This window comes from Aphidius gifuensis, linkage group LG4, assembly GCF_014905175.1.
Source record: "Aphidius gifuensis isolate YNYX2018 linkage group LG4, ASM1490517v1, whole genome shotgun sequence".
Lineage (NCBI taxonomy): Eukaryota > Metazoa > Arthropoda > Insecta > Hymenoptera > Braconidae > Aphidius > Aphidius gifuensis.
This window is the reverse complement of record NC_057791.1, coordinates 11,628,237-11,650,175: the sequence shown is the minus strand read 5'-3', so window position 1 is coordinate 11,650,175 and position 21,939 is coordinate 11,628,237. Positions and strand designations below refer to the sequence as shown.

General features: G+C 29.0%; 1 protein-coding gene across 1 annotated transcript in view; it reads left to right on the top strand.

Annotated features, from left to right (window-relative positions):
* Positions 1-2,121: 2,121 nt before the first annotated feature.
* Positions 2,122-21,939, top strand: part of LOC122855064 (serine protease svh-1-like) — a 24,674-nt gene continuing 4,856 nt past the window's right edge. The window contains 8 exon segments of the mRNA XM_044156187.1: positions 2,122-2,278; positions 2,370-2,461; positions 2,534-2,682; positions 2,748-3,233; positions 3,235-3,413; positions 3,483-3,595; positions 3,662-4,083; positions 4,168-4,454. Coding sequence (XP_044012122.1) covers positions 2,212-2,278; positions 2,370-2,461; positions 2,534-2,682; positions 2,748-3,233; positions 3,235-3,413; positions 3,483-3,595; positions 3,662-4,083; positions 4,168-4,454 — 1,795 coding nt within the window. The 5' untranslated portion in view covers positions 2,122-2,211.

The following is a 21,939-nucleotide window of genomic DNA, read 5'->3' as shown; positions in this document are numbered from 1 at the left end:
TGTTCAAGCCCGAGAACTCCTACCTGGGAGCCGACACACGACTATAAGAATTTCTGAGTCACAAAAATGAATAGGAAGAAGCATTTAAAAAATAAAATATTATGTCTAAAAATTTCTAAATAATATTCTCACAATTTAAGACACATTAGAATTTTTTTCAAACAATTTTTTTATTGAAAAAACTCAATTCTGTTTGTGTATCAAAAGTGAGGTTAGCTGTCAGAATGATCTGTTCACAACTGTGTTTTGAAAAAGAACCAGAAACTTAGAAAAAATAACGAAGTTCCCCCGCCGGGAATCGAACCCGGGTCTTTTGCTTTCCGGGCAAACGCCTTGACTACTAGACCACAGGGCTTCTTATTTTTTCTAAGTTTCATCAAGTTAACTCCGACGTCCTTCTATGCGTCAATTCATTTTTTGAAACGTACGATAGTATATTTTTATTTTGTATTTTTCAATATAAAAAATCATTTTATTAATAAAAATTTTTGTTCAATAACAAAGTTATAATATATTTTGATAATTTTAGGCATATCAGATTTTTTTTGTAAATAAATTTTGACAAAAAAAGAAAAGAGAAACGTCTGTGAGAATTTGCAATAAAAAACCAAAAAATGATAATTTCCTAATAATATCCCTGGTGGAAATATTACTCCGGCATTATTCCGGCATTTCTCCGTTTTTGGCCCATTTCCGGAGAAATTACTCCGGCATGAGGTTGATGGCGGAAAAATTACTCCTGCATGAGATTGATGGGGGAGTAATTACTCCGGCATGAGATTAATGTCGGAAAAATTAGTCAGCCACTAGTTTTATGCCTTCACTGCTAAAAAGATTCATTTAGTTATGAACATCACGATGATGCAGCAAAAAAAAGTTTCTGGGAACCTAAAACGAATGTACTTGACTTATAAATAAATAGAAGCCTGTTGGGGGTAGTAGCTCTCGTTACTCCAGCCGACCATGTTGCGGTGTTTTTAAATTCGTTTGCTAAATAATTAACAAATTATCAAAATAAATTAAAAAGCTTTTACAAACCCTGAAAGAAATATTTCTCCGACTTTTTTTCACCATTTCTCCAACTTTCTCCGCCTTTTCTCTGCCTAAAAAAGATTTCTTCATTTCTACAATTACTAAGCTTTCTCCGCCTAAAATTTATTCTATTTTCCACCTAAAACTTATACAAACCGTTGTCCATCATGAAACTATCACGGGAGTTTTGTAGACCTTAGATATATCAACTTTTTGGAAAAAAAGTGTCTATGAATTTTTTTTTTTTTTAAAGAAATGAACATCTCTATGTTTTGCGTTATGTAGCAATTAATAATTAGTAGATTTTTTAGAAAAATTGAAAAGTTGGAAAAAGTCAGACAAATGGTCGAGAAAAGTTGGAGAAACGTTAGAAAAAGCTGAAGAAACGGAGGAGAATAGTTGGAAAAGCTGGATAAAGGGTGGAAAAAGTCGTCCGCCATTTCTCTAACCATGGGTCATTTTCATAAAAGGTGGAAAAAGTTGGAGAAATATTTCTACCAGGAAAACACTGTTAAAAACTTTTATTAGTCATATAACCTTTGAAATAATTAACGTATAAATCTCTTATTCAGCCGAACAAAAACGTATTCCAATATTCTAAAGCCCCTGACAGATCAATATTTGTTTGTCTTTGCATTCATTCTATCAAAAATTATAATCAATAAATGGTTTAAACACTTTTTTTAACATTTCAACTTTCGATGGAATCAACGTGAAGACCTAATAGATAGACCAAAAAGCGTTTTTCAAAGTTATAATACTTTTCGAAATTAATCATTTTTGATATAATTTCGTAATTTTTATGAAAAAAAAAGTGTTTTTTTTCGTCAGTGAATTCAAAGCTGTGATCTGGAGCCTACGCACATAATAAATTATGTTTTTTAGAAACACTACATCAACTGGTATCTATGTCAACATAAATAGTACAAGACCACATAATTCGTTAATAAAAATACAGCCAAACTTTCTAGAAACCAAGTGCATTTTACTTGGAGAAACTTTGAACACAGTGAATTTTAACTAATTCAATTAATAAGCCAGAACTTTTCTAACGAAACCTTTCCAACAGTATTATTGATTAAGAAAGATTACAATTCTGATAAATTTAATGTTGAAAATACTTGGGAGGGTCATTCAATAGTTGAAAACAAAACGAAAAGTGTTAATAATTCTGTAACAATGAAGGTTAATGCTAAAAATATTGATGTTGATATGTTTAATATCAAATATATACCATGGCATGAAGGTAATTTAAATTTTTATATTCTTACTCCAAGCAAATTTTATTGAATTTTCTTTTATGGCGTTTTAGTAGCAAATTTTAATTTTTCCATTAGAGGAACCAGCATTTCCAGTACATTTTATTCCTTCAGTTGCATCCCTTGGACAGCAAGATGAATTTATGCCTTTAATTCCGTTGTCTGGACAGGTAAGTTAAAGAAAAAAGTTATTTCTTATCTATCTATGATAAAAATAAAATTGAATTGATTCGTGCTAAAAGAGTCTTCGATTGAGAGGCGGAACGAGTGCCAGAGAAGGTTACTTGGAAGTTCAAGGTATCCATCCTGGCTGGGGAGTTGTTTGCGACAATCAAAGTGGATGGACATTGAAAGAAGGTCATATCGTCTGTCGTCAATTAGGATACACCAGGTAAAACAAGAAAAAAAAAACTGATGTTTGAATACCAGGACTATAATTCATAACTGTTTTTTTAGAGGTGCAGAAACCGTCTGGCAAGGTCGCAACAAAAACAAAAATATTCCAAACTGGATCGCAACAACGAGTGTCCATTGTGAAGGTAACGAAACTAAATTCCAAACTTGCAAATTTATCCATGGCTCAAAGTGTAATATCCAACGAGATGCCGTTGGAATCAGCTGTCTTCCGAATCATCTAGCATATTGCAACAAAGACGAAACTCCTCACGGTGGGAATTGCTATCATTTGGCTGATCCAAAATCTGGATTGAATCATGCAGAAGCATTGGGGTACTGCGTTAAAAGAAACTCTAGACTTGTTGATATTGTGAGTCAGAATGAAAATAATTTCTTATCTGAGTGGTTGACAAACGCTTATCCAAGGGTGGAATCGGTGATGACAGCTGGAGTCGGATTTACAATGATGGGCAAAACATTTTGGATCTGGGAAGATTTATCGAAAGCAATGTTCAAGTTTTCAAAATGGTGGCCAGGTTGGGAGGAAAAAAATACCACCATCAACTGGATTACGACCAACTTGTATTATCATGAGAAATAAGTACCCTTGTTATAATAATCCACTTGAAAACTGTACAGCAGAATATTTCTTTTGGGATCATGAAGATTGTGCCACCCCGATGAAAGAGCACTCGTATATTTGCAAAAGACCGTACAATAATATTGGTACAAACATATTTCTAAAGTTCTATAAGTTTAATTTCTAAAATTATATATTTGATTGAATTGTTATAGGCTGCATCAGTGATAAAGATAAGCAATATATTGGCAAAGCAAACGTCACAGAATCAGGAAAATCTTGTTTATATTGGGGTGACAAAAATAACTCTTATTTATTGAGCATTCATGTAAGCTACAAATATGTAATAAATAAAAAGCCTTTCACATCATATAGAACATGTTATTTTATTCAGGTACCAGATTATGAGATCAGACAAAAATTGAAATCTCATAATTACTGTAGAAACACAAATTCATTGAAAGACTCAAGACCCTGGTGCTTTACTGGTCCATCAGTTAAACGAGAATACTGTGATATTCCACAATGTAAATTAATCGGTACAACTCGTTCGTTAACTAAAAGAGAATGCAGGAAAAGTGAATTTGAGTGTAGTCCGAAAAATTGTATACCAGTTGAATGGGTTTGTGACTATGAACGAGATTGTCCAAATGGAAAAGATGAATTTTCTTGTGTGCGACATCTCGATGACTTCACAAAGATACCAGGTCATCGATTGGTGGGATATGATGTTGAAAAATGGATGTATATGCTGCCTGATGCATGTGCTCTGAGATGCAAAGAAGTGAATTTCACTTGTCGTTCTTTCTCCCATAAGTAATTTTTAAAGACTAAATTATTTTTATCTTGCGACATGCAAAATATGACAGAATGAAACAAATGTTTTTTTTATCTTTGCAGATCAGAAGACAATACGTGTCTCTTGAGTAGTGATAATCTTGGTACAACTGGTGCTTTGAAAGCTGATGCTGATTATACTTATTTTGAAATGTCATCAAGGGCAATTAACTGTGATCGTAAATTCATTTGTGATAATAAAAAATGCATAAACCAAACAGAAGTATGCGATGGAAAAAATAATTGTGGTGATCGATCTGATGAAAATATTTGTACAGCTGAAAACCTTGATTATGGAATTCGGTTGGGTGGTTCAGATAATAAATACGAAGGAAGGGTTGAAGTCAAAGGTTATTTATAATTGATTGATTACAAAAAATTTTACGATCAATTGATCCAAATCTTTACAGACAGTTGAACATATACACGATTTTTCAGTATTGTTCCCTGGTGAAAATAATTTTGACAAAATTTGGGAAAATTGGTTAAAGTTTGCCAAAATCTCCAATTTTTGGCAAGCATTGGCAAATTTTGAGAAAATTCGTCTAATTTTGGCAAATTTTGTCAAATTTCGTCAATTATAATAATTTTTTTTTGATAAATTTTAAAAACATTTGACAAAATTTGTCTAATTTTAACAAATTTTGTCAATTCTGATAAGTTTTTTTTTAAATAAATTTTGGAAACATTTGACGAAATTAGTTTGTCCGTAATTGTCGTAAATTGAGGAGTCCCAATTTTCTCTCAAAATTTGACTAAATTTGACAAACTCTGACAAAATTTCTCATAATTATTTTCACCAGGGTTATGTCCCGATTATTGATCACCGCAAATACATATACGCATAAAGCTAATATTTTACGATCAAACGGTGAATGTCTGTGAACATAAATATTTTTTTACATAATTGATATTTAAACAAAAAATGCTATGACATGCAATTATATGCAGTGATGATTGTATGCAGTAACATGCTAAAATTCACTACATATTATTGTATGTTATAGTTGACTCGAAAGTTTTGCATGTTATTGCATACACTGAGAGAATTAAAACGTGAAATATTATTTAAAATAACTTTATAATCACGGGGTAACACCGCCAGAAAGCGCTCTAACGTCTATCACTTAATATTCTCGTGATAGTATGTAAACTTAACAGGGAAACAACGAAGAATTCACGGGATAGTACATAAAACAGATGAGTTTATTTCTTGAGTACAATGTCGTAGTTTTCACGGGGTATCCCGTGAAAATTTCTACGTGTCACGTTAAATTAAAAAACGAGAAAAAAAAAATTCAACAAGATGGTAATTCATATTGATGTCTATATATCTGTGTATATTCCAGAATGACATATTTTACAAGAATTTTTTCCTAACCGGGTTCGAACCTACAACTACCTAACTACTAAACCTAAGACCTCACGCGCGAGACCATTTTTACAAGCTGTACATTATTTAAATTTAGTTCCCATAACATGCCAGATTATTTTTACGTGAAGACCACGTAAAAATAAAAAAAAAAAAACAAACAAAAGAAGAAACTCGAAAACTACGTGGTTATCCCGTGAAATGAAATCATGAAAATAAAAAAAAAAAATAAAAAAAAAGGAGGAACTTGAAAACTACGTGGTTATCCCGTGAAAATAAATCATAACATTTTTGTTTTGTAATTTGATTTATTTTCACGTGGTTACCCCGTCATGTTTGTCCTCAGACATTTAAATTTATTTGAAAAAATTGCATTAATTTTAATTGTTAAACAAATAACTGAAAAACCAAGGAAAAGCAGTAGTTGAGGAAAAGATGTTGCTAAGGAATTAATGTTGCTTACCACATAATTTTTTCGGCTACATTAATTCCTTAGCTACTGCTTTTCTTAGCCATTTTTAGTTATTCAATAAATAAAATACATAACATTTGTTTTTTCAAAAATAAAAAGGTCCAAGGAAAAGCAGTAGCTAAGGAAAAGATGTAGCTAAGGAATTAAGGTAGCCAAAGAATTATATTTTAAGCAACATCATTTCCTTGAAACACAATTCTTTGGCAACCTTAATTCCTTAGCTACATCTTTTCCTTAGCTACTGCTTTTCCTTGGACATTTGTAATTTTAAAAAATAATTTTCCATGTATTTTATTCATAAATCAAATAAAAATGTCCAAGGAAAAGCAGTAGCTAAGGAAAAGATGTAGCTCAGGAATTAAGGTTGCCAAAGAATTATATTTTCAGCAACATTACACGGAAAAAAATTTTTAGCTGCAGCAACGAGCTGGATAGCTGTCTCTCCTATCCACGGCTAACTAACCTTTGGATAGTTAGCAGAGGATTGTTATTTTGGCAATCCACATTTGACAGGTTACTATTCTTGTGAAAACAGCGTGCCTACTCGTTACATTAGCTACACTTTGGATAGCTGTGGTAGCTATCCAAAGCCTGACAAGCTGGTATCGCTGTAGTAGCTATTTAGGATTGCGTATATGCATAACTATAAGTATATAGACATACGAAGTACAAACAATATATTAATGTACATTTACTAATTTTTAAAATTATTATCTAATTAATTTTATACTAAATTTGATGCACCAAATAAACGCCAACTTGAATACAAAATCTTATGCTAAATTTTTAATAACTATATGGATTATTTTAGTCATTGTTAATAATAATTTGGTGGATCTGTCAAAAAAGAGAGGTTATGAACACAACAGCTGTTGACATTGAGATTATGTCGAATCTGACGAGTTGGTTAGCCACGCTAGCTATCCAGTCGGCTGGAATAACTAACCGATTGTCTTTTTAATATATCGGGCTTGATTATTAAATCAACTATCCTTTTTTAACTATCCAAACGCCTCGTGACTGCAGCTAAAAATTTTTTTCCGTGTATTTCCTTGAAACATAATTCTTTGGCAACCTCAATTCCTTAGCTACATCTTTTCCTTAGCTACTGCTTTTCCTTGGACATTTGTATTTTCAAAAATTAAATTTACATGTATTTTATTCATAAAATAAATAAAAATGTCTTGGGTACGTTCCAAAAATCACTCGGAAGCCCGGAAGCGACGCAGTAGACGAAAAAATATAGGGATAAAAAAATAAACTGAAAAATTACTAGAGGTTACGGTAGATATTGTAAACAACAAAAACAGCCATAATGCATATGCAATTTGCTTTTGTTACTGATAACAGTTGTGAAAAGTATTTTTATAATTATTCTATACAATAAAAAAAGGACCAATTTCTTGGAAACGCAGTTTTATGCAAACTACTCGTCCGATTCACTTGAAATTTAACATAGTTATTCAGTTTGGCTATCTGATTGTTCAGATGACAAAAAAAATTACCCTGGCGACTTTTTGCGATCACCAGGAGTCAAAAACTTATTTTTCCATCATCTTCAGGATTTTCTCAATTTGATAATATATCATCTATTTTTTTTTCTGGTTTACTTAAAGATGATATATTTTTTCTGGTCTATTGGAAGATATGATATTTTATTCATGAATTTTTGATTATTGCTTTATGGTATAGAAAAAATAATTATTATTTGCATTTTTTTTATTTCCGATTAATTCAAAATTTAACATATATATATGCTGTTTGGTTGTATGATCATGTAGATGACAAAAAAAAATAACCATGAATAAGATTTGTGATCACCAGGATGTGAAAACTGATTTTCTCATCATCCTCAGGTTTTTTTCAATTTGATAATATATAATTTGTTTTTTTTTTCTGGTCTATTAACAGATATGATATTTTTTTTTATGGTTTATTGGAAGATATGATATTTTATTTGGGAATTTCAGATAAATGTTTCATGTCATAGAAAAAATAATAATTTGTTTCAAGTTTTTTTTTCAAGTTTACAGCCTACTTCAGATATGTATACAATATAAATTGAAAGCGATCGATTTTAAAAAGTATAAGCTGTCAATAAGATTAACCTATATTAAAACTCATATACAAGTTTACGAAAGTTCAATAGCAACAAACTAACCGTATCGATGAATTTAATTTGAACAAAACTATCAGTAGCATACAAATAATATTCTTATTATGCCTAAAGGAAAAAAAATATTGGACGAAAATCTTTGTTGGCAAAAAGATTGAAAAAATTTAAAGAACCTCATAATACACAACAAAAAAAATCTAAAATAATTCTGGACATGAAAGCATTTAACTATACTATATATATATACTATACGATATATATGATGATGATCGTCGTATTTCTATTGGTAATATGGATGTTGAATGTAAACATTGCCATGCTTTGAGATTTAAAGATGAATCTGATAGTATGTGTTGTGCAAACGGAAAAATAAAATTGCCTTTTTTAAGTGAGCCTGAAGAGCCTTTATTCACTTATTTATCTGGTTTAACAGATCATTCGAAGCATTTTTTAGATAATATAAGAAAATATAATTCATGTTTTAACATGACTTCATTTGGTGCAAATAGGAAAAAAGAGTCAGGTTATCAAACTACCTTCAAAATTCAAGGACAAATTTATCATAGAATAGGGTCCCTTGTTCCTTATGATGGCGATGAATCTGCTTTTTTACAAATATATTTTATTGGTGATGATCAGATAGAGTCAGAACGTAGGTGCTCAATTGTCCCAAATGTACAACAAGAAATTATCGATTCTTTACAAAACTATTTGCATAAACATAATTTATTGATAAAATTATTCAAAATCTCATTAGAAAATATGCCAACAGATGAATGCAAAATAGTTCTCCGAGCTGATAAAATCCCTTCAAATGAACATGAACGACGTTTCAATTTACCTGTTGTTCAAGAAGTAGCTGCAATAATCAATGGAAATGAATTTATAAAACGTGATATTATATTACAAAAACGTAGTAACGAATTCGTAATCGTTCAAGAAACTCATAAGTCATATGATGCTCTACAATATCCACTAATCTTTTGGCAAGGAGAAGATGGATATCATTTTGAGTTGAAGCAAATAAACCCTAATACTGGATTAACTACAAATAAAAAAGTTTCAGCAATGGATTTTTATGCACAAAAAGTTATGATACGTAATAATCCAAAAAATTATTTATTATGTTATAAGCAATTGTTAAATCAGTTTGTCGTTGATATGTATGCGAAAATTGAAAGTGAACTTTTACGTTATATTCGCTGTAATCGAGAAACTCTTAAAGTAGAACAATACATTCATTTAAAAGATGCATTCGAAAATGATGAAAATGTAAATAATATAGGGCAAACATTTATTTTACCAGTAAGTTTCATGAATATATACAAGACGCTCTTCGTTATGTAAAACATAATGGAAAACCATGTTTATTTATTACATTTACATGTAATAATCGATGGGATGAAATTAAAATTCATTGTTACCTCATCAGCAACCGAGCGATCGTCATGACTTAATAGCTAGAGTATTTAAATATAAATTGAGAAAATTAATTAATCTGATAACAATACATAAAATTTTCGGTGATGTTATATCTTGGGTTTACTCAATAGAATGGCAAAAAAGAGGTTTACCCCACGCTCATATTTTAGTATGGTTGAAAAATAAAATTCATGCAAACCAAATTAATGATATTATTTCTGCTGAGCTACCAGATCCAGAACAAGATCCACTTTTACACGAAATAATTAAAAAAAATATGATACATGGACCATGTGGACCATTGAATCCTTTTCACCATGTATGAAAAACGGTAAATGTTGATATAATTATCCCCGTGCTTTAATTGATGCTACAAGATCGGATAGAAATGGATATCCTTTGTATAGAAGAAGAAGTGTAGTAAATGGTGGTTTTCAGACTACTAATAATGCTAAAATTCATAATAAATATGAAAAAATAAATATCGATAATCGTTGGATTGTCCTTTACTGTCCACTTATTTCTAAAATAATGGAAGCACATGTTAATGTCGAATTATGCAGCTCGGTCGTTGCGGTTAAATATATATTAAAATATATACATAAAGGTAGTGATCAAGCAATTTTCACCATAGAAAATAAAAACGATGAAATTGAAGAATATCAATCTGGACGGTATATAAGTAGTAATGAAGCAATATGGTGAATTTGTGGATTTAAAATTCATGATCGATATCCAAATATCCAACATTTGAATGTTCACCTCGAATATGGACAACGCGTTAATTTTTCAAATGAAAATATAGAAACAAAAGCTCAGACAGCACCAGAAACAACATTAACTGCTTTTTTTAAATTATGTCAAATAGATGATTTTGCAAGAACATTATTATACTATGAAATTCCGAAGTATTTTACATGGGATAATTCAAAAAATGTTTATCAATACCTGGTAAAAATTTGAAGCATTGGTGCATAATATCCCCTGTTCGAAATAATAATATTCAAGATTCCGAAATCATACGTGTAACTACATATGATATTAATAACTTGGGTGAATATATTAATGGCAATAAATTATTATTAATCGACGACAAAAAAAAAGCATATAAAAAGATTATTAAAATAATTGAAAATGATAAAGGGGGACTTATTTTTTTAGATGCCCCAGGAGGAACAGGTAAAACATTTTTATTGAATTTAATATTAGAAAAAATTCGCATTAGTGAAAAGATAGCATTAGCAGTGGCCTCATCTGGTGTAGCAGCAACTTTATTACACGGTGGACGTACTGCACATTCAGCACTCAAATTGCAAATTAATTTTAATTTATCTGATGAGCCAATTTGTAATATTATAAGTAACCTTGCAACAATGGCTTTGCGAGATTTAAATAACAAAAAATTTATAATAGGGAAAATTGTTGTTATTTTGGCTGGTGATTTTTGACAAACTCTACCAATTATTCCAAAAGGAACATCAGCTGATCAAATAGATGCATGTTTAAAAAAATCATATTTATGGAAACATGTACAATTAATAACATTAACGAAAAATATGCGAGTATTTCTAACGGGTGATTCTACTTTAGCAGAATTTTCGAAACAATTATTACTACTTGGAGATGGAAAATGGGAGAAAAATTCTGATGATACCATCACATTCCCATCAAATTTTTGTAATATTGTAGAATCAATAGATTCATTAATAGAAAAAGTCTTTCCTAATATACATATAAATTATTCTAATACTGAATGTTTATGTCCACCTAAATTATGTAATGGAACTCGGTTATGTATAAAGTCATTGAACAATAATACAATTGAAGGTAGAATATTGACTGGATGTGGAAAAGGTGAAGATGTTTTTATTCCAAGAAATAAATATATATCATCTTGTGAAATATATACACCCAAAGAATATAAATTGGAACATTTCTTCAATAAATATATGTGCTGCTTGCGATTGAAATCAAGTAAATTCAAACATTTTATGTCAGTCCACTTCAATTGATTAACTTGGTGCCATGATTTGCAAACTGGAAAAGCATTTTATAAATTTATTATTATACATTTAATATAAATAATTTATAATGTCACAACTTGTTACATTCAAGAGTTTAAAAAAAAAAAATACCGAATAAAATTTGAATAAAAACAAAAAATAAATTAAAACATATGATATGTAATCAAATGGTGGCTTTATATTAGCACGAAGAAATTATGATGGGAATGTAGAATAAGATCAGGTTCACTTGGTCTTATGATAGGTAAATAAATAATAATAATAATAGAAGAAAGAAATTTCAATTTTGTCAAATAATTTAATTACAAAAAAATATATAAATTACTATTGATATGTTCTTTGCTTTGGAGTAAATTAATATGTAAGATATTCAATATTTTTGTCTCAATAAAAATTATGTACGTACTTTAATTTATGGGTTCATTTTTTATTAAAAATATTCATTACGCATATATGTATGTGTGTGTGACATATGTGTGTGTACACCTACTCTTGAAAGTGCCTAATTAAAAACTATTATCAGTGAACTGTAAGCCAACCACTTATTCTCAAGTTTGGTATAAAAGCAAATAGACTGCACATTTTTTCATCACAACTAATAATCATCAATCGCTGTTAATTGGTTTTACTCAATTTTGCAAATTAAAACTATCTCAAAAATTAACCTAAAAATTAGGAAACATAATTTTACATTAATCTCATAATAACAATAATAATAAATGGTTCGCACTGCCATCTACTAAAATAGTAAGAGAGAATTATACAAAAAATATTTCTTGTTGGTAAACCTGTCATATTAACCTAACATGACAGACGTAAACAACACAACTTGTACTGACATTAGCAATAACAATAATATAAACAATAATATAAACATGGATGATGATCAAATGTCAAACACAAGTGAAGGTAAAACCAAAGGCAGACCAATAAAACCACTTACACTAATAAATTTAAAAGAGGAACTCAAAAGAAACACAGACAGTGTAAAATCTTTAATTAAAGAAGAATGTCTTAATCTACATGATGAAATCACTGAAATCAAAATTGATTTTGAGAAGTTTAAAATAGATATACGTGATGACTTTAAAAAGAAAACTCAAGAGCTTAACAGCAGACTTGATGCTAAATTTAATGATCTTCAAAATAGCTTAATGAATAAAGTCGACACGATGAAACAACAACTCAACAAAAAATCTGAAAATATTACACAGATGGAAAATAAATTAACAGATTTGACAAATGAAATATCAGATGTAAATATGTTAGCACTTGAAGCATTAAACAAGGCAAATGAATCTGGTCTAGCAAACTCAAACCAACTAGATGTACGTGAAATAAAGCAAAGTCAACAGAGAGAGGTCAACAGAATTATTTATGGTGTTCCTGAAGCAGCCAATGACAGTGACAGCACTGAACATGACGGTAAACAAATTCAAATGATAATAAATTTTATATGCTTAGCTGAGTCTAACAGTTCCATCAACAATCTCAACTCAAATAACATTACTCGTTCTAAAAACAATCTATCATATTTAAATGGGCCTCCTCCTAAACCCTTCACTGGTCAATCATTAATTGGTTACACAAGGCTTGGTAAACCTGCTAATGCTAAACCTAGACCAGTAAAAATTATATTTGATAATGTAAAAACTGCCACTCGCGTTTTAAATCGACAGAGTGTATTTCGATCGATCTACAGTCGAGATTGTACAATATGAATCACGTTGAAATAATATAAATATAAAATTAGACATTTTATTAATTTAAAGGGCAGATGGCGGTAGTGTGCACAAGAAAGATCTATTTTGTCGCAAGAAATTTATTATTAAACTCGAAATCAAGCCACTTGCGTTTTAAATCGACGGAGTGTATTTGAATTAATCTACAGTCAAGATTGTACGATATAAATCACGATAAATTAATATAAATATGAAATTAGACATTTTATTAATTTAAAGGGCAGATAGCGGTAGTGTCCCTGAGAGAGATCAATCTTTTCGCAAAAAAGTTAAAAATGATCTCAAGATTGCGACAATATAGATCTTTCTCGAGCACAATACCATCATCTGCCCCTTTCAATTAATAAAATGTCTAATTACATTTTTATATTCTTTTAACGCAATTCATATTGTACAATCTTGACTGTAGATTGACTCAAATACACTCTGTCGATTTAAAACGCGAGTGTTGAAGTTTAATAATAACTTTCTTGCAACAAAATAGATCTCAACTGCCGCCATCTGCCCAATAAAATGCCTAATTTTATATTTATATTATTTTAACGTGATTCATATTGTACAATCTTGACTGTAGATTGATTTAAATACACTCCGTCGATTTGAAACGCGAGTGGCTTGATTTTGAGTTTAATAATAACTTTCTTGCAACAAAATAGATCTTTCTTGGGAACACTACCGCGATTTGCCCTTTAAATTAATAATATGTCTAATTTCATATTTATATTCTTTGAACGCAATTCATATTGTACGATCTTGACTGTAGATTGATTCAAATACACTCTGTCGATTCAAAACGCGAGTGGCTTGATTTGGAGTTCAATAATAATTTAAATAATAAATAATAATTTCACAATTGCTTTTATTGTTGTTTTTTGAGTGATAATTTTTTTTATTTGATTATATAATAGCAGATTCCCAGCCTTTTAAAACAAAAAAAAAAATTTTGAAATCGGTCAACTATTGAAGCTAGTATCCAATTGTCAATATTAATTTAACAATAAACAATTGATTTTGTTATTATTCTTCGGCCGCGGATGCTTCGAAGACGAAAATTGGCTCAAAGTTTGATTTGCAAGAAAAAAAGAAAGATATATATTTAAAGAAGACAGATATAGTAGGAACCGATAAACGAGCATGGCCGAGTGTGAGCGCGACATCAATATATTTCCCTCTCAACTTTCTCCTGAAACTTTTAGCTCCCCCACTACTCACAACGATTTCGCGACTTATTCAAACTTTGAACCCTTATATTGAATCAACCCTTTAATAAATAAAAAAAAACTGAAAAAACCAAAAAATTGCAAATTTTTTTCTCTACAAAAAGTTACTAAACTTTATTCCTGTAAAATTATTTTTTCTATGTGTTTTTTAAGAAAGAAACTTTATTTATGTTTTTTCAACCCTTTCCCGGGGGTTGATGCAATTTTTTTTCACATATCTTTAATCAGCTAGTCTCAAGGAACCTACCCATATTTTTCATTTCTCTTGTTGAGTGGCGAACTAAGTGGCTACACTGAGAAAAACAATTGCTGTTATTGAAAAAAAATTTTCTTCATATTAGCAAATTTTTTCTTGGAACTTTTTTGTCTTAAGTTGAAAAAAAAAATAATTAATTTGAGAAAAAATGTCTTGTTTTGAGAAAATTCTTTTTTTCAATTTGAGACAAATTATTTTTTTTTTTTTTAAATATAGAATTAATTTAAGAAAACTTGTGATAAACTTAAGGATATTTTGTCTTTTGATTTGAGGAAAAATTTGCAATAAAAAAAATGACATATACCTCAATTTGAAAGACAAGTCATTCGATTTAAGGCAACAAGCGTTCAAGTTGAGAGAAAATTTGCTAAAATTGAATGACATAACCCTCAATTTAAAACAATATTCTAAAACAAGTTCTCAGTGAGCGAGAAATAATAATTTTTTTTTTTTTTTTAATTAAAAAATGTATTTTTTCAACTTTTGATTATTTATTAATTTAAGTTGAGACAAAAATCATTCAAGTTGAGAAAAAAACATATTTAAGTTGAGTGAATAATGATATAAATAGAGCAAATTTTGATTTTATTTTAGCAAATTTTCTCTTAACTTGATCGCTCGCTGCTTCAAATTGAATGACTCGTCTTTTAAATTAAGGTATATATCATTTTATTTTAGCAAATTTTTTCTCAAATTGATTGTTTGTTGCTTTGATTTAATTGTCAAGTGATTTTAATTAACAAATATTTTACATAAAAAAAATCAATACTGTTTTGAATTGAGGGTTATGTCGTTTAATTTTAGCAAATTTTCTCTCAACTTGATCGCTCGTTTCTTTAAATTGAATGACTCTTCTTTCAAATTGAGGGTTATGTCATTTCATTTTAGCAAATTTTTTCTCAAATTGATCGTTTGTTGCTTTAATTTAATTCTCAAGTTATTTTAATTAATAAATATTTTACATAAAAAAAATCAATATTGTTTTGAATTGAGGGTTATGTCATTCAATTTTAGCAAATTTTCTCTCAACTTGAACGCCTGTTGCCTTAAATCGAATGACTTGTCTTTCAAATTGAGGTATATGTCATTTTTTTTTTGCAAATTTTTCCTCAAATCAAAAGACAAAATATCCTTAAGTTTATCACAAGTTTTCTTAAATTAATTCTATATTTAAAAAAAAAAAAAATAATTTGTCTCAAATTGAAAAAAAATATTTTCTCAAAACAAGACATTTTTTCTCAAATTAATTATTTTTTTTTTCAACTTAAGACAAAAAAGTTCCAAGAAAAAATTTGCTAAACTGTAGCAATTTTTTTTCTCAGTGTAGATTCAGCTGCATATTTACAGCCAATAAGAACGATGTTGAATACAAGTTTTTACCAGTAAAAAGTTGTATTCAACCCGTTCTTGGCCAATCAAATTAATTTTCTTTTAATGTCGGTAAGTTAAAGTTGTAGTCAATCGTACACAGTGGCGCTGGAGTAGAAATAATTTTTTCTTTCTCCTCGACCGATTCCTTACCACTATTCCATCTCATTGTGTTGACAAAACCGGAAAAATAAAAATAAAAAAACACACGAGGAATACCAGTGCGTTTATTATAATTGATAATTACAATCACAAAATTATGATGACTGAGTGTGTTGTTCATGTTTATGTTCAATTTTTTTTTTATTTTCGATTCGATCAACAAGTTTATTTTTATGGTTATTTTTTTCTTCAATATTATTCATTTATTGAATATTATAAACTTCATCAGTATTTCCATGTTGATGTTTATTTTCGATTTTTTTTTTTATTTTTATTCTGATCAATAAGTTCAATTTCATGATCATTTTTTTTTTTAATATCATTTATTTGTTGAATATTATTAACTTCATCAGCATGTACTTGTTGAGGTTTATTTTCAATTTTTATTTCATTTTAATTTGATCAATTAGTTCATTTTCATGATCATTTTTTTCTTCAATATTGTTTATTTGTTCAATATTATAGTAATTTCTCATCTTCAATATCAGTTTTTTTTCATCTTCAATCTGATCAATATGTTCATTTCCATTGTTATTTTTTTCTTCAATATTATGAATATCATATTGATAAAAAATCTCTTATTAATATTGTTTGGGCTCATTTGGACTCATTCGTGCGCTCGTGAAAAATAATTATACTACGATACTTATGCCGATTGACAGGTTTAGTGCTCGTAGCGCTACCATTCTACTCGGCAGAACTAAACCCGTCAATTCGGCACTCGTAACGTATAATACTAATCGACTTCAATAAATAGTTTTGATCATACGCGATAACGATAAATCAAACTATTTGCATGATATGTGAAATTTTACATAATCAAGTATCAACGACCACGGCAGTTATGAACGACCATGCACATCGCCTTCTGGCAGTCGACTGAGTAACTGAGTTTCCGTTGGTTTACGGGACTATGGTATTGACCCTGATGATTCAGAAGTGACTGTAACTGTTTGTCAATGGATAAAGGATTATGTAATCATGTTTCGTTGTCTTGGTTTAAATCTTTGTTTAATAAATAAATATTATTGTACGATAAATAAAAGACTTGTTACAGCAATAAATTAATGAAATAAATCAATTATCGGTAATGCTATTGGCACCGAATACGGGGGAATTTACGGGGACATTTATACAGCTTACGGGAAAACTTACGGTAAACATAGCCACCATTGTGTGTGTAGGACTGATTACATTGTGTGTGAAACCCGTAAATGTCCCCGTATTTTCCGTAAATTTCCCCGTATCGGTGCCAATAACGATTTCGATCGATTATATACTGTGTTATATATAATAAAATCTATACAGGACTATTCTATACTGTAGAATTTACATATCATTTCTATAAAAACTATTCTATAGAAAAAATTTTATAAAACATTCCGTTTCGGATATTTTATAAAATCATTCAAAATTCTATTTAAAACTATTTCTATAGAACAGCGTATTATCGTGATTATACACTAAAAAAAAAATATTCTCCGGAGAAGAAATTTTGTTCTTGAAAAAAAAAGCATTTGAAGTATGAAAGAAAAGTTTTGGTTTAAACTAAAAAGTTATTCTTTCAAAAAAAAAAATTTTTTAAATTGTATAAACGTTATCTTGGATCATGACTGAATGTTCATAATTTAAAAAATAAATTTCGTGGGTTATGAAAAACTATCTCTTGGTTTATGGACAAATGTTCTTCTTTCTAGTAGTACGCTTCTTGGATTATGACAAATATGTTATGGTTCAAGACCACGTGTTTCCCTTTCAAGAACTTTGCTTCTTGGATTATGGAAGAAATTATTTTTCTTAAATAATTAAAAAATTTAAAAAAACAAAAAAATTATAAAAAAAAAATTTTTTTTTGCTTGCCTAACCGAGTATTCGAACTCATGCTCCTAACACTCTAACCGATTCTAAACCTTTGCCTTAACCCACGTAGCCACGAGCGCGATATGAATGAGCCAAGTTTTTTAATCTACTTAAAGAAACGAGGTCTTTTATTCTAAAAAAATAATTGTCAAAACCAAAGTTAAAAAATAAATTGCTTAGTTTTTCTTTGTTGCAAATAAATTTAAAAATAAATAAAATATACACAAAAAATTTTTTGGGGAAAAAAAATATCAATTATATTAATCAGGTAATTTAATCACGTCACACGTATTATTAAGACTATATGGCTTTTTTTTTTTTTATTCAAAATACAAGTATATTCTATATAATGATTAAATTACCTGATTAATATAATTAATATTTTTTTACCCCAAAAAATTTTTTATGTATATTTTATTTATTTTTAAATTTATTTAAATTTATTTTTTAAAAAAAAACTTGAAAAAAAAAACACTTCGAATTGATTACGTTGAAAAAAATTTTTTTTTTATAATTTTTTAATTATTTAAGAAAAATAATTCATCAATGAAATAAAAATTTTCTTGACCAATAACAAATTTGTCTTGAATTAAGCCGTATATAGATTTGATTCATGAAAAAATATTGATTTAAACTGTAACACTTTAGTCTTGAATAATAACATTTGTTTCATAATCCAAGAAGCATAGTTCCAGAAAAAGGAACACGTGGTCTTGGACTATGACAATTCTTCCATAATCCAAGAAGCGAAGTTCTTGAAAGGGAAACACGTGGTCTTGAACCATAACATATTTGTCATAATCCAAGAAGCGTACTTCTAGAAAGAGAAACATTTGTTCATGAATCAAGATATAGTTTTTCATAACCCTAAGAAATTTATTTTTTAAATTATGAACATTCAGTCATGATTCAAGATAACGTTTATACAATTTAGGAAATTTTTTTTTTTCGAAAGGAGAATTTTTTAGTTTAAACCAAAACTTTTCTTCATACTTCAAATGCTTTTTTTTCAAGAACAAAATTCCTATTTGCAAGAAGCTTTTTTTTTGGTAATAGGAATTTTTTTTTTCAGTGTAATATATGGGGCATTCCAGGTCAAATCACCGAGTCATCGGCTTGACCCCTACCGATTCAGTTGAATATTTTTTTCAAGGTGTATTTTAGTCCAAAAAACGAGCTTATTTTTTTTTAATTTTGTATCACCATTTTCAGACCATAGAAAAATTTTTTTTTTCCTACTATCGAGTATTAAACAATTTAGACCAGGTTAATAATTCTGAAATTTTTCCCATACAATCTCGAGGTAAAAAAGAGTCACCCATAAAATTTTGGAAATGGGCCGAGAATAATTACTATTTTTTTTATAACTGATTGAAAACAAATTTTCAAAATGAACTAATTTAATAACGGTTTCTTGTAGAAAAATCAAAAATAAAAATAAATGATATCCCGGCAAATTTCGGTTTTATCCGTATTTCGAGAGTAAACGCGTAAAATTAAATTTCAAGCATCGCAGTTTTTCTATTTCTATACCCTTAAATATAGAGAAAAACAATATTTATCAAGATATCATTCATTTTTTTAAAAATTTTTTTACAAGAAATCATTATTAAATTAGTTTATTTTCGAAATTCGTAAAAAACTTCGTTTTCAATCAGTTATAAAAATAATAGTGCTTATTCTCGGCCCATATGGGGGGGGGGGGAATATTCCAAAAATTCTATGGATGACTCTTTTTTACCTCGAGATTATATAGGAAAAATTTCAAAATTATTAACCTGCACTCAGAGAAGGATAAGTTAACAGTTAACATACCAATATGTTTACATTAAACATACAAAAGTTTAATGTTAAGATATATATATTAACAATAAACATAGATATCTTAACTGTTAACATACGTATGTTTATAGTTAACATACGTATCTTTACGCGGCCAAATATTTTGATGCGCCAGTCTACTTCTTGTCATCTTTTTTTTTTGACATTATATTGTGATACTATTCTAATTGTAATATAATATAATATGTACTCGTGTTGTCATAAATTAATTTAAATTTAGTTTTTTTGTAAATTCATTCTTAATTTTACATTCAATTTTCATATTTACATACGTAAATGTCTTCAACTATCAGCCTAACCTTCAAATTGTGTCAATTACAGATATCTTAATAGTTAACATACGCATATTAACTATTAAGATACGTATGTTTAATGTTAATATATATATCTTTGATGTAAACTTATCAGCCACCACCCATTTTAACATGGCATATGTTAACATTAAACAGGATATGTTAACTGTTAACATATCCTTCTCTGTGTGTGGTCTAAATTGTTTCATACTCGTTAGTAGGAAAAAAAAAATTATTCTATGGTGTAAAAATGGTGATAAAAATTGAAAAAAAATGAGCTCGTTTTTTGGACCAAAATACACTTTGAAAAAAATTTTCAACTGAATCGGTAGGCGTCAGGCCGATGACTCAGTGATTTGACCTGTAATGCCCCATATACAAATCATTTATTCTACATATAAAAATAATCCTATAAACCAAATTCGGTAAAAAATTAATAAATCCATTCTATAAAAATAAACCACAAATTTTATAGAATTTATTCTTTTAAAAAATGCGCCAAATCTATATAAGAATTTGTAAACGTTTTATAGAAATGTTTATAAAACTTTTTGCTACGTGTATACGTATACGTATTTAATTACCCTTATAAAATTCTGGATCAGGTTTTTTGAAATAGGACAACCTGATCCGTTTCGGATTAGGGTCAGACGTCAAACGAGGAAACCTGCAGATTTTTCGTGCATTCGGGATACACTATAGAATTGTATATTATAACATACATTTATAATACCCGTGTAGGATTTTGTAAAAAAATGAAGCTATATACAATTATATGTTGTTTATTATTAGACAATACAATTATATATATACAATCAATATATACATTATATGTCATTATATACAATTCAACGTATAATTTTTTTTCCCGGGTATGGACAAATTCATCGACTTCCAAGTGCTTGTCAAAGTACATGGGAAGGATAGTAATGCAGATTCTTATACTCAATCCCGGAAATAAATTGTTTAACAAGTCAATTCTTGTAGGCTTTCAAATACGTGTCACTAAAAACCATCAGAGACAATAGAATATACTCTTACCTTAATAAATAATGGCTAATTGTCATTAACGATTGAGAAAAATTCATTTTTATTATCCTCCAATAATAATTGGTGATCAAGTTGTGATGTTATTTGTTTATAATAAAAAATCTTTTTTGGTAATTTAAAAAAATATGTACGTTATCTCGTTTTGGTTTCGTCGCTATTTTTTAAGGTATAACTTGCCAAAATGAAAAATAGTCTGAGGCTCATGAAATTAATAATTTAGATAAATGAAATAATAATGTATCTTTTTGTCAATTCAGTTTTTATGTTATAAGACTTTTTTTTAAAAAATAATTATTCAAAGTTGACATAATTTAGAGAGGTTAAACATGGGCTCTTATGGGAGGAAGTGTTAGAAAATATCTACGAACTCAACAAAACAATACTAGTTTTACTGTCACCTTTCCCAAAAACTGATAGATAATAAAAGAAAAAAAAAGGAATTTTTTGATATCAGGATGAAATGGGCTTATAAGACTAAATCTCACGTGATTAATAAAAATATAAGCTAAAAACACGATTTTCAGCAATTTTATGAGAACGAGTATTGAGGCTCTGGCAACAGCGCATTGGAGCGAGAAAATTTAAACAGCATATGTATAGCTGCGTGAACCTAGCACCCCACTTTATCGTAGAAAC